Source organism: Mauremys mutica, chromosome 11 (genome assembly GCF_020497125.1).
Source record: "Mauremys mutica isolate MM-2020 ecotype Southern chromosome 11, ASM2049712v1, whole genome shotgun sequence".
NCBI lineage: Eukaryota > Metazoa > Chordata > Testudines > Geoemydidae > Mauremys > Mauremys mutica.
Window position 1 is genome coordinate 36,563,691 of NC_059082.1, and position 12,099 is coordinate 36,575,789.

The 12,099-nt window shown below is 42.9% G+C and overlaps 1 protein-coding gene across 3 annotated transcripts in view; it reads left to right on the plus strand.

The window, feature by feature from the left end:
- The window catches only part of HMG20A (high mobility group 20A), an 88,818-nt gene that overhangs the window by 55,974 nt on the left and 20,745 nt on the right, over positions 1 to 12,099 (plus strand). For all 3 annotated transcript variants that reach the window (XM_044980255.1, XM_044980256.1, XM_044980254.1), the window contains exons 3-6: positions 2,423 to 2,515; positions 5,370 to 5,517; positions 8,249 to 8,461; positions 11,443 to 11,575. In XM_044980255.1, coding sequence (XP_044836190.1) covers positions 2,427 to 2,515; positions 5,370 to 5,517; positions 8,249 to 8,461; positions 11,443 to 11,575 — 583 coding nt within the window. In that variant the 5' untranslated portion in view covers positions 2,423 to 2,426. The remainder of the gene's footprint in view (positions 1 to 2,422; positions 2,516 to 5,369; positions 5,518 to 8,248; positions 8,462 to 11,442; positions 11,576 to 12,099) is intronic.

Genomic DNA, 12,099 nt, shown 5'->3' on the forward strand with positions numbered 1-12,099 from the left:
TTTCTGCCTTCCTGATTGAGCCTCTTTCTCTTACATCAATAAGATGCACTTGCCTTTTCCCATAACAGGTTTAGCTAGAAACCCAAACTTCATATTTTTAGTTAAATTTGAAAAAGAGGGTCCCTCACTCCCAGGGCCAGATTTAGGCCGATTCCCCGGAATTGGGCCCCACGCCTAAGAGGGCCCTGTGCCCACAGCCAAGAGGGCCCCGCGCCTTAGGCGCCTTTTTAATGTTTAAATTTTTTTTACATACCCGGCTGCAGTCCAGATCTTCGGCGGCACTTCGGCAGCGAGGGGTCCTTCACTCGCTCTGGGTCTTCGGTGGCATTTCAGCGGTGGGGGGTCCTTCAGTGCCGCAGAAGACCTGGAGCGAGTGAAGGACTCCCCGCCGCTGAAGTGCCGCCGAAGACCGGGACCGCTGCTGGGTATTCGAATCGGGCCCTGTAGTTCCTAAAGCCGGCCCTGCTCACTCCAATCCCTTATTGAGATCATTAGAAAGAGGACAGTCAAGAAAGGAGGAAATAAAATGGATTTCCAGAGGTAGAAAAACACAGGATAGGAAGTGGAGAAAAGGTACTGACACCTTTACTTCCCTCCCACCACCTTCTACCCTTACATATAGATACATACACACACACTCAATTTTTGTGTGGAAATCTTGAAAGTATAATTTCCATTTCAGGTGGAAATGAGATTGATTTGAGGTGTCCATTTCACCTAGACCTTACCTTGATCTGCTGATCAGGGAATTAACTGAATACTTACTTAAAGGAATCATAGGGTTAGAAGGGACTGCAAGGATCATCTAGTCTGCCAAGATGCAGGATTTGCTGGATTTATTGCCAAGATGCAGGGTCAGTATATGCACAACAAATGGCCTTCTTAGCATTCAAAATAATGCAACTTCTCCCCACAGATTGTAACTGTTCCTTCAAGCACCTGTTTGGTAGTGAACCTTGCATCCTGCTGCCCCTCTTTTTGTAATAATATTGCCTTACCAAGTCAGTTACTGTAGAACTTGGGAATTTTTCAGGTGTTTTCTTGTTGTCCTTGACCATCAAGATCCCTTTTAAAAAGCTGTAAAGTAGCCAGAGTGTTTAAATGTGACATTAGCCTGGATCTGAGTCTCTCACTTGTCTCACTCCAATGTGGGGATTCTGTGGGTTTGTCTTCATTGCAGAGTTAACTCAGGTGATCAGCACCCAGGTCTGAGCACCTGGGTGTGAACAGTCACACTGCAAAGCTTTACCCAAGTCACTGTGTCTTCACTAGTGCTGCACTCCATCATGTGTGTTGCTAGGACTTCTGGGGGCATATTCCTTGGTTCTTTGCACTGCAGTAAGCTGACTTGCTTTATGATTCTTTCCCATTGAATTGTTATAGAACTTGTCTGTCCTTCTGGGCACATGGGGAGAATTGTGGGAATGCACTGGAGGACTATTAGAATATTATCAGAGTATCAGATGTTCGCTTATGACTTCATTGCAAAGTGGGTGGGTTACTCATCTGAGTAAAAACAGCACCTGGGCCCCAACCTACACCCACCATCAGGGCACCCAACAGAGGAGCAGAGAGGGAAGCAGATTACTGTGAAAGCACCACTATACGCGGGTGAGAAGTTTTTGTGTGTGAATGGGTGGGGGTTGAGGCAAAACCAGAATAAGAGCCCTGGTAGCTCTGTAGTGTAGACATACTCTAAGAGTAGGAATGGAATGTTTCTCTTTCCATCAGGGTGAAACTTTTTCTGATAATTGTAGTGATTTCTTGTTCAGAGATCTTATATATGTTCTGCTAGGGATGGGTATGAAATAAGCTTGTATTCATAAAGTTATTCCTCCATAAATTCAAATCTCCAACTGATGAATGTGAGGACACAAAAGAAGCCACGTCTGCTCTGGTAACCTGGTATCTTTCAATGAGAATTACATCATGCTACAAGTGCTTGCCCATTTTGCTTGTGAACTTAATATGTTGTATTATAACCTGAAAACAGAAAACAAGGTAGCCACATATGAAGAGCAATGCAACAAATATATGCATACCAATACATTGTGAAAGTACAAGAGTCAGGAGAGGAAGTGAAAACACCAACTCAAATTGAAACTGCAAGGAGGATTTTGGTAGGTAGGCAGAACGTTATTTCCTAAGATGCCAACAATCGTCAGTTCTGATTACAAATACCTGATTGATGGGTATCCCAATATGGGATAACCCAATAATATAAGTTGGTACACAATCAACTCTTTAGGTCCAAATAATTCAAAAGATTAACCAGGGTGTAGGATTAAATTGAGGCTGATGTGCTGTTTGGCTTTTAAGAACTGGCAGTTAAGTAAGACTTACAAAGACAGATCATTAAATGGGCAGGACACTTGTGAGAAGTAATTCAAATGTTAATTTTGCTTCCACTTTCTCTTCACAGAGGTATGGAGAACCTGATGGCTGGCTCATCCCTACCCCCACTGTTTGCAGATGATGATGGCTCAAAGGAAAGCAGTGATATGCCCACAACTGGGTAAGCAACTGCTGCTCTAAACTCAGCTCACAGCTATTCTCTCTTTGCAGACTCTCCAGAGAAAGTACTCCTGATTGTACACACTTGCTACTAGACCTATTGAGCACCATTAATTTTCACTTTCACATGTACTCTTCTGGTACTTGTAAAATCTTGTTTTCCAAGGACAGCCTTCTAGAGTGGGTCTGCAGATATGGTGATTGTTTTCTTTATTGTGCTCCTGTGGCACCACTGAATTTCTGTTAAAGATACATTCTTGATTAAGGGATGTCCAAGAACAGAACTGATAAATGAATACTCTTCCTGTCTATCAAACAAATTGTCCTTATTTGCACAGGCTATAAAGCAGTGGCCCTGTCTTAAGGGCTCAACGACAAAAGATTAGATTCTTTTTCAGGAATACTTTTTTTTTTAAAGCATTGTTGAGCTTTAACAGGTTTCTTTTCTATTCTTTAGACCTCCAAGGGAAAAATTCAGTTCTAGAATAAGCAAGTGCAATTCTATGTAATTAAACATAGAGGCATCTGCTTGTACAAGGTCTGAACTTGGCCCCACATCTCTGGGCCTCAAGATTTGCTGACACCAAGGGTATGGCTACACTGGCGAGTTGCAGCGCTGGAAAGCCTCCACCAGCGCTGCAATTAGTAAGTGGCCACACCTGCAGGGCACTTCCAGCGCTGCAACTCCCTGGCTGCAGCGCTGGCCGTACACCTCACTCAGCATGGGGAATAAGGATTCCAGCGCTGGTGCTGCAGCGCTGGTCATCAAGTGTGGCCACACACCAGCGCTGTGATTGGCCTCCAGGGTATAAGGATGTATCCCAGAATGCTTTTATAAATTACTCTCTTTGTTTTGTTATGCAGCCTCTCTTTGTTTTGTTATGAACGAGCTCCGCACGGAGCTCCGTTGCCGCTGCTGCTTATCTAAAAAACAAACAGAGCTCCTGTTTGCTGTGATCATCTGTACCTGGCTGTAAACAATCAAATGAGAGGCAGGCAGGGAGCGAATGAAACAGCGGGGAGTCGTGTTGGCTGCAGGCTGTTTGCAATTAAGAGTTAAGACTAAGGGGTCGGAAACATGTTCTGATTTTTCAAGGCAGGAAGCTAAACACACAGTGTTGGCTCCAAAAATCCCCTCTCTCTCTCCCCCCGCTCCCTGTCACACTAGACCCCACTCCACCCCCCTCTTTTGAAAAGCACGTTGCGGCCACTTGAACGCTGGGATAGCTGCCCATAATGCATCACTCCCAACAGCGCTGCAAATGGGGCCACACACCAGCGCTGGTAGCTGTGAGTGTGGCCACACACCAGTGCTGGCCCTGCACAGCTGGATGACCAGCGCTGCAAACTACCAGCGCTGCAAACCGTAAGTGTAGCCATACCCAGAACACCAAGTGTGGTGCACATAGGAATCTTGACATGCTGTTAGGCGGGATTAAGGGAATGATCTTTCATCACCTCTCATTGAAAGTCCATGCACCACACTCACAATTTTTCCTACTTTGTATTTGTTAGTAGATTGGAAGGTTATGATGCCTGAAGTGGGTTAAAATCTGACAAGTGGCTGAAAATATCATTGTGGGGTTCTATACGCTCACTCTCTCTCTCAGTATGCTTAGTGTATAATAAACCATTTTTTGTTTTTTCTAACTGTTGGCTCTGCAATCTCAACCTGAGATCTGAAAGTCAAGCCTGTCTCTTTCTGAGTTGTGTGTCATTATCACTAAACCTGGCCCAACCAATGTGTATTTCAGGATAAGGTGCTATAGAGGTGTACAACTCTCTGTACGTGAAAATTAAAATTCTGCAGTTGGTACTTGGTTGCAGAAATGTTGCACAAATCAGAATAAGTATTAATCTCGCTTTGTTGTAACTATGTTAACTCAACATTGCTAACAGGAGAAAAAAGCAGTAAAAAATTGTTTGTCCATTGACTAAGCAGCTGTAGCTTTGAATATACACAAGGAGCAGATCTCAAAATTGTACAGATCTATGAATTGTTCCATTAAGAACAATGGTTAGAATGACCAGTGGATTGTTGCCCTAAAACAGCAAATTCCCAAGATCCATGCAGAACTCTGGGGATCCGCATAGATCATGTACCTCCATATAGCTGCACTGTTGACCTCCATACCACAGGCAGCCTGATTCCTGCAGGGTGGTGCCATTGAATGAAATGCCACCTTCAGCATCTCTTGACTGAAGAATAGCAGCCATTCAGGGGCCTAGTGGGAACTAATGATACTGGAGTCTGCTGCAGATATCCAGGTGTGTCAACAGGAGACAATACTGCAAAGAGTTCCATCCCAAATCCCATGGAACCCCAATGGCACAGAACACTTATACAGGGCTATCAGAAATGCATACAAGAAGGAGCAATCACTTGGAGGAGGATGAAGATGATAAGACTCTCTACTCTGTATCTTTTTTGTCATTCTGCTGGTGTTCCCCTGAACACAGCTGCAGGGTTCATGTGTTTTCATTCCTGCTCTCTACCTCCCTTCATATGACTGCATGTTTGATTATTATTTGAAGCAGATTTAGTTTTGTTTGTGTTTGACTTGTGTAAGCACAAGTTTCTCCAAAAGTTAGTTTTCTTAGGACTATTTTGTCTCCATCAGGACCTAGAAGAGCTTTATCAAAATCCCTGGTAACTGCTGTAGACAGTGGCCTGGAAATCACATAGCCAGATGGAACATACAGCTGTCTGAGTTGCTGTTTTTGTAATGTCTCACCTTTTGTCTGGCCTCAAAGTTGCATAATATTTTCAACATCGTTGCACAGTTCAGAGGAGCAGAGGGGAAGTAGATTACCGCGATAATGCCTGCGCTTTCTCACACAACTTGATTTTCCAGGGTAGCCCACTCTGAGGGGTCATACAGTGGAGGAGCTTCGCAGTCTGTGAACAATCCAGAGTTTGTGGAGGACTTGTCACAAGTTCAGTTGCTGCAAAATGAGTCTTCTAATACAGCTGAAAGCAGCGAGCAGAGACTTGAAGAAGAGGTGAGCTGAAATAATATAGTTAACACAAACGACTAACTGATTGAGAAAGCAAAGAACGGGCTCTCCTCCCCATCTGTCACTTTATTCATTCAAGTTTTTTCTAGTATGATACCAGTTTTCATCCATCCACCATATCCACGAGGCTGTTTGTCATCTCTTTACTTTCTATAGTGTGACAGGGTGGGGTCAGATGGCTACAGGAGAGTGATAGAAGGCAGATATATTAGCCTCAGATTAAGCAGGTCCCTTTTCCCTGGGAAAGGTAACAGGAGCGGTTCCAGAACAACCAGGGACTTGCTGGAACCAGTTGAGGCAGGCAGGCTAATTAGGACACCTGGAGACAATTAAGAAGGTGCTAGACTCCATTAAGACAGGCAGGCTAATCAGGGCACCTGGTTTAAAAGGGACCTCACTTCAGTCAGTGAGGGGTGCACAAGGAGCTGAGAGTGAAAGGGCGTGCTGCTGGAGGACTGAGGAGTACAAACACTATCTGGTATCAGAGGAAGGTCCTGTGGTGAGGATAAAGAAGGTGTTGGGAGGAGGAGGCCATGGGGAAGTAGCCCAGAGAGTTGTAGCTGTCACACAGGTGTTACACGAAACACTGTAGACAGCTGTGATCCACAGGGTCCTGGGCTGGAACCTGGAGTAGAGGGCGGGCCTGGGTTCCCCTCATCCCCCCAACTCCCTATTGGATACAGGAGGAATTGACCTGGACTGTGGGTCCCACCAGAGGGGAAAGTCCCTGGCCTGTCCCCCGACCCACTAGGTGGTTCAGCAGAGACCGCGTGGATTGTTCTCCTTCCTTTTCCCCATGCTGGCCAGTGATGAGGTTAGCTGAGTGAACGGCAGGTTTGAGCCACTAGCAAAAGTGGCCAAACTGAGGTCTGCCGTGAATCTCTGAGGCGAGCAAATCCTCCAATAAGTGCAGGACCCACCAAGGCAGAGGAGGAAATTTGTCACAATAGCTATTTCTCCTCTGTTGTGCAACCACTTTCCTATAGTCAGGAAAACATAGCAGGCAGACCCTCCAAGAGTGACATCTGTGACACTCCCTAGTTTAGCAAATAGAGATTTCTGTTTCAGTGGTTTGCATACCTTTCCTTCTTTCATTTCTCTGGGGAAACAGTACAATCTAATGGTTTGAGTAGGGGACCGAGACTCAGACCTGAGTGCTATTCCCTGTTCTTTCCCTGATTTACTTTGTGACCTTGAACAAGTCACAACCTCTCTGTGCATCCATTTCCGTATCTGTAAAATGGGAATAATCATACTTATCCACCTCTATAAATGTTTTGAGATACTCTAATGAAAGGTGTAAGTGTTGCTAATGCTTCTTAGACTGGAGTTGTGTATCATCTTTACTGATATTGATTTAGAATGTTTAAGAACTGAAGCAAATGTTTAATCTCAAAGTGCTTTTACACAGGCAGATGCTATGTCTACTCTTGAAGCTATATTCAGTTTTGATGACCTCATCTCCAAAGAACTACAACAGAAGCAGTGAAATGCCAAAGAAAGGCAATCAAAGTAGTAATAAGCCTTCCATTCCAGGAGAGGTTAAAATAATGGATAGATGATAGCACTATATAGCATAAGAAGATAGCATTGTCCAGAGATTATTACAGAAACATGGAGTTCAGAAAACTCAAGCAAATCATTTAACTGCCCTGCTTCAGAGTTTCTCCACCTGTAAACTAGGGACAATACTCAACTGCTTCTGTAAAGCTCTTCAAATTTCTGATGAAAGGAGTTTTAAAAGTTCAAAGCAATTTATAATGATCTCTGTAGCAACAGTGAGCATGGGAGGGAAAGCCCAGTAGTACAAACTTGTTTACATTAATCCATGATACAAGAATACTGGGAAACATAACATCCGAATGCAAAAGATCAGAAGGGGAAATATTTGTTAATATACAGTATGTAGATAATATGTGAAACTTTCTACAATAAGATACTGGGGCAAACGGCTTTGTAAATTTCCAAAATTATTAGACACTTTGTTTAGAATAAGAATAACATCTACAGTTAGGACGAAGTGGGTATTGACCCACGAAAGCTCATGCTCCAATACGTCTGTTAGTCTATAAGGTGCCACAGGACTTTTTGCTGCATCTGCAGTTACATTAGCTAGGATGACAATTTCATGAGCATTTACTCCTCGTGCTTCATGGCATAAAATGATTATAGGTGGTCAGGAAGAAATATCCCAGGGCATAATATAGCACAATTGTCCAACTACACTGGTTTTGTTTGTTCGTTAGTTTCCCCACCCCCGTCCTTTTGAAGTAACTAGTATGTGTCCCTGCTGGAGGTAGGACAGTGAAGAAGAAAAGTTCATTACAGCGTGTGCTATGTTCCTAAATAAATGTTTCAGTGTCATTCAGTTGTACGATCTCAGTGTGGTGATGCTGGTCTCAACTCACGGTCCTACAGCGGGAGAATCTTAGTGGGATGATGAAGATATCTTCTTGTCCCGTGGACCTGCAGTGATGTTATAAAGCAATTTCTGATAATGAGGCTCATTTGTCTGGCTTTGTTTAGAAGAAGGTCAGGATTAGACTAAAGTGAAGTTTGAACTTTACAGAGAAGATAAGTGAAGAAGCTTATATTGCAGCCACATGACCCTTATGAAAATGTTTGAGATGTGAATATTTGTTCCTTCCAGGGGTAAAATTATTTATTAGATTTTTTTCCCCCTTCAGTCTGAATTCTCTTCTGTTTCATTTTGCAGCAAAGAACTAAACGAGGAGGCTGGTCCAAAGGGAGAAAGAGGAAGAAACCCCTTAGGGACAGCAATGCTCCGAAATCCCCCCTCACAGGGTATGTGCGATTCATGAATGAGCGTAGGGAGCAGCTTCGAGCGAAGATGCCTGAAGTCCCTTTCCCAGAGATCACCAGGATGCTGGGCAATGAGTGGAGTAAGCTGCCTCCTGAGGAGAAACGGGTACCATTAACTTCCCTTTTCCTTGCTGGGGATTTGATTATTGTTTAATGGGAACACTATTGCTTAGTGAGGAAGTTGACATCAGTGTTGACCATGACAGTGTTTAAGGAGATGTTTTTAGGTGGGGTGCAAAGGCCCTTAAGAGATAAAGGAAGGAACCCTCTTGGGACCAAAGTATCTCTCCCCAGTCATTGCTGGTGGAAAATTACATAGGCCCTATAAACACTGCAAGGTATATGCAGGACACGCGTGAGTCTTTCAGAAGAGAAAGATAGGCAGACCAGAAGGGATGGGCTGCTCACAACTAGCTGGGGCAGAGCTGTTTTTTTGACGATATATTTGTCCGTCTTCAAGGTTTGCTAGCCATGTAAAGAAAGCATAGCTCTGTAAGTTGTGCTAGTGAGAGTGTTTTGTTAATTTTAGTTTCTAGAAAAATCTATCCCAGGAATGAGAATTTTGTTTTCTTTCAACCAGAATATGGCATATCTCTCCATCAGTTTCCTGGGCCTTCTGCACTGTACCTCATATGTGAATTAAGGCAATGGCCAGCTTGGTCTGTTCCTTTACTTCCTTCCTCTGGAGCGGATACCAGCATCACTACTGAATTTGTACTATTTGTAGCTGATTTCTAGTTGGAGCGTATGGTGCTTCACTGTAGTTAAGATTGCATGAGAGAGTTCAGTTTAACAGAAGCTTTAAACTTTTATTTTGTAAAAATCTCATTGCAATGACAAAACAGAGAATATAAACTTTGGGTACTATTTGAATTTTTCATGGTTTTTTGATGAAAAATGAATTGATACAAAGAGAATAAGAGCTCAGAAATCAATCCTTTGGGTGTTTTGTTTTGTTTTTTAAACAAAATGTCTCATTTTTTTTCTTTGTACCCTTTTTGCAAGAAATCAAAACACTCTGTCCTTTGTCCACATTGTTGCTCCTCATGTGCAGATTCCTAGAATATCAGTTACACATTGATAGTGTGTGTCTGTAAAGCATTTGATAACATTTTAACCATAATAAAAAATGCGTGTCAAGGTCAACTTGCTGAATTTGATGACAAATCTGCTGCAGAATGATTGCCGTCACTCACTTCTAGGGGCAAAAAACAAAAAGACAGATACTCCCTTAACAAATAACTCTATAGCCTAAGGAAGGTTGGGAAAGAGAAGACCAGGTGTTCAGATCCTTCCTTTTTTAACTGCTGTTTAAATTCCTGTGGAATTCACTGGACTACCCTTATTATTGAGTCAGGTCCTGAATCCAAACCTAAAAGACAGGGAAGGCCTGCTGAACACTTCCCCCGCCCGCCTGTCCCCTCTCTATCCCTTTTTTAAAAAATAAGTTAGCAGCTTGTTTATGCAAGGACACTCCAGGCCTGGCACCCAGGTCTCTAACATGACAAACCCCAGTCTTATCCACTGCACCACACTGCCTTTCAGTATGACTAAATTATTTTTTGGGTCTCCTAGCTTTAACCACTATGAACCACACTCCTCTTCCAGAGTCAGGAATCAAATCCAGAATTCCTGATCATCAGTATTCTACTGCTGACTAGAGAGTACTTGTATAACCCAGTGGGAAAGCATGTTTCAAGTTTCTCTCCATTGGCTGGTCTCCAAAGGGACAAGCAATTACTCCTGTCAGTCAAGTGACAGCAGTGTAGATATGGATCTTTCTCCCCATATCAGGGGAGCTATGTACTAAGGTACACCAAAGCTGTATAAAAATAACTAGAAAACTGGCAAACAAAAACTGCATTTAGTGGCAGGTAGGGTTGCAGCAGGACATATGCTATCCACCCAAAACCATAAAAGGACGGCTATAAGAAGTTTAGGGGGTAATACTTGTGCATTCCTTTCCACCTTCAGATTGCCTGCAACATTGTCAATAATTCACTCTAATGCTCCATAAGGCTTTCATTTCCATCTCCAACAGATACTCAGAAGTAATATGTACTCCAGTGTCATCAAACTTGCAAAATCTTAATAGTGACCTCAACAGTGTTAAGGCAAAATAATGTTCCAAATGCATGGAATGTGTGATAGCCAGATGTACTGATCTGTTGATATAATGGATATAAAAGCATATGAGGTCACTGTTAAGGTTTTGCCTGAGTAATATGAATAGGTTTGCATAATACTGCATGATATAAACTTGTATGGGGAAAAAGCCTTAAGCATATTGTACTGAAACATGATAGCAGGGAAGAGAGCCTTTTGGCGAAAGGGTCCCATTAATTCCTGTGTTGTGTTATGACTATTCTTTAAGTGGTTTGCAGTTCAGCAGTTTCCTTATATTGTTCAAGAGCTCGCTGCATTAAGCAGATGTATGAAAATGCTTCAAGATTATTTCTTAAAAAATAGACTGAAATATCACTAAGGCTTAAACTGACAGACCCCTCTTGGTCCTATTCTCTCTGTAAGCTGTTCTCTCATAGTAGCTACATCTGTCTCCCCTATCAGATGAGAGGACAAGATGCAGCATGGTATCGGCCTTTCTTCTAGGGGTCTGAAGGTGAGAAAATACAGTACTCTGCTCCAGGAAGACTGACACACCTTAGCAACAATCTGAGCCCCTAAGGGTGATCCACAACCAGATCTTCCTGCTCAACAGCACATAGTGCTGGCCACAAACATCCAGTTCATAAATATTTTCTGACTAAGTGAAGATAGCATTTGGCTGCATTGAGTAGCCTGGTAGCAAGTCACCTCAGCATCTAAGTAAACTATTGCAATCAGTCTAGTCGAGAAGTAAGTTTAATGGGTTGATGATTTGGATAAAATACATTACTATTCTGTAGTCCTTCTCTCTCTGTTTTTATCCTTTCTTGCCTTGGTTATCCTTTCTCAGGTTTCTGTGTTCTGAATCTCAGAGGCATTCTCACTCATTTTTCTCCATTCCTTTCCTGTTTATCTAGGTAAGATGATCATGTGTCTGATTGTTTGGGTTTTTTCCTGAAGTACTCTGTTTTCTTGTTGCAGCGCTACCTTGATGAAGCAGATAGAGATAAGGAACGGTACATGCGGGAACTGGAGCAGTACCAGAAGACAGAGGCCTACAAAGTCTTTAGCAGGAAAGCACAGGACAGGCAGAAAGGCAAATCACACCGGCAAGGTATTAAACCATAACAAAAATTGTGCCTTCATGACAACTCTGCCCATATTTGGAAGAGAGGATCACTGGAATGGGTTACCTAGAGAGGTGGTGGAATCTCCTTCCTTAGAGGTTTTTAAGGTCAGGCTTGACAAAGCCCTGGCTGGCATGATTTAATTGGGGATTGGTCCTGCTTTGAGCAGGGGGTTGGACTAGATGACCTTCTGAGGTCCCTTCCAACCCTGATATTCTATGATTCTATTCATACTGGGCTAGACAGACCATTGGTCTGGCCCAGCATGGCAATTCTGTTAAAGTAATAAACAGTAGACTGTTAGCTAGAGTACTAAAATATCCCAGGCATATAGTCAACTAGCAGGTTTCAAACACCTTTTTTATAAAGCCTGTGACTGTTAGGCTGCTTAGAACATACTCTTCTGTGTTTGCCTAGACCAGTGTGCATGTGTGTATGCAGAGCGATTAGGTTTATGTACACACTACTGTGCCTTGTGACAGGTGCATTATTAAAACCTAAGGTAGATAGA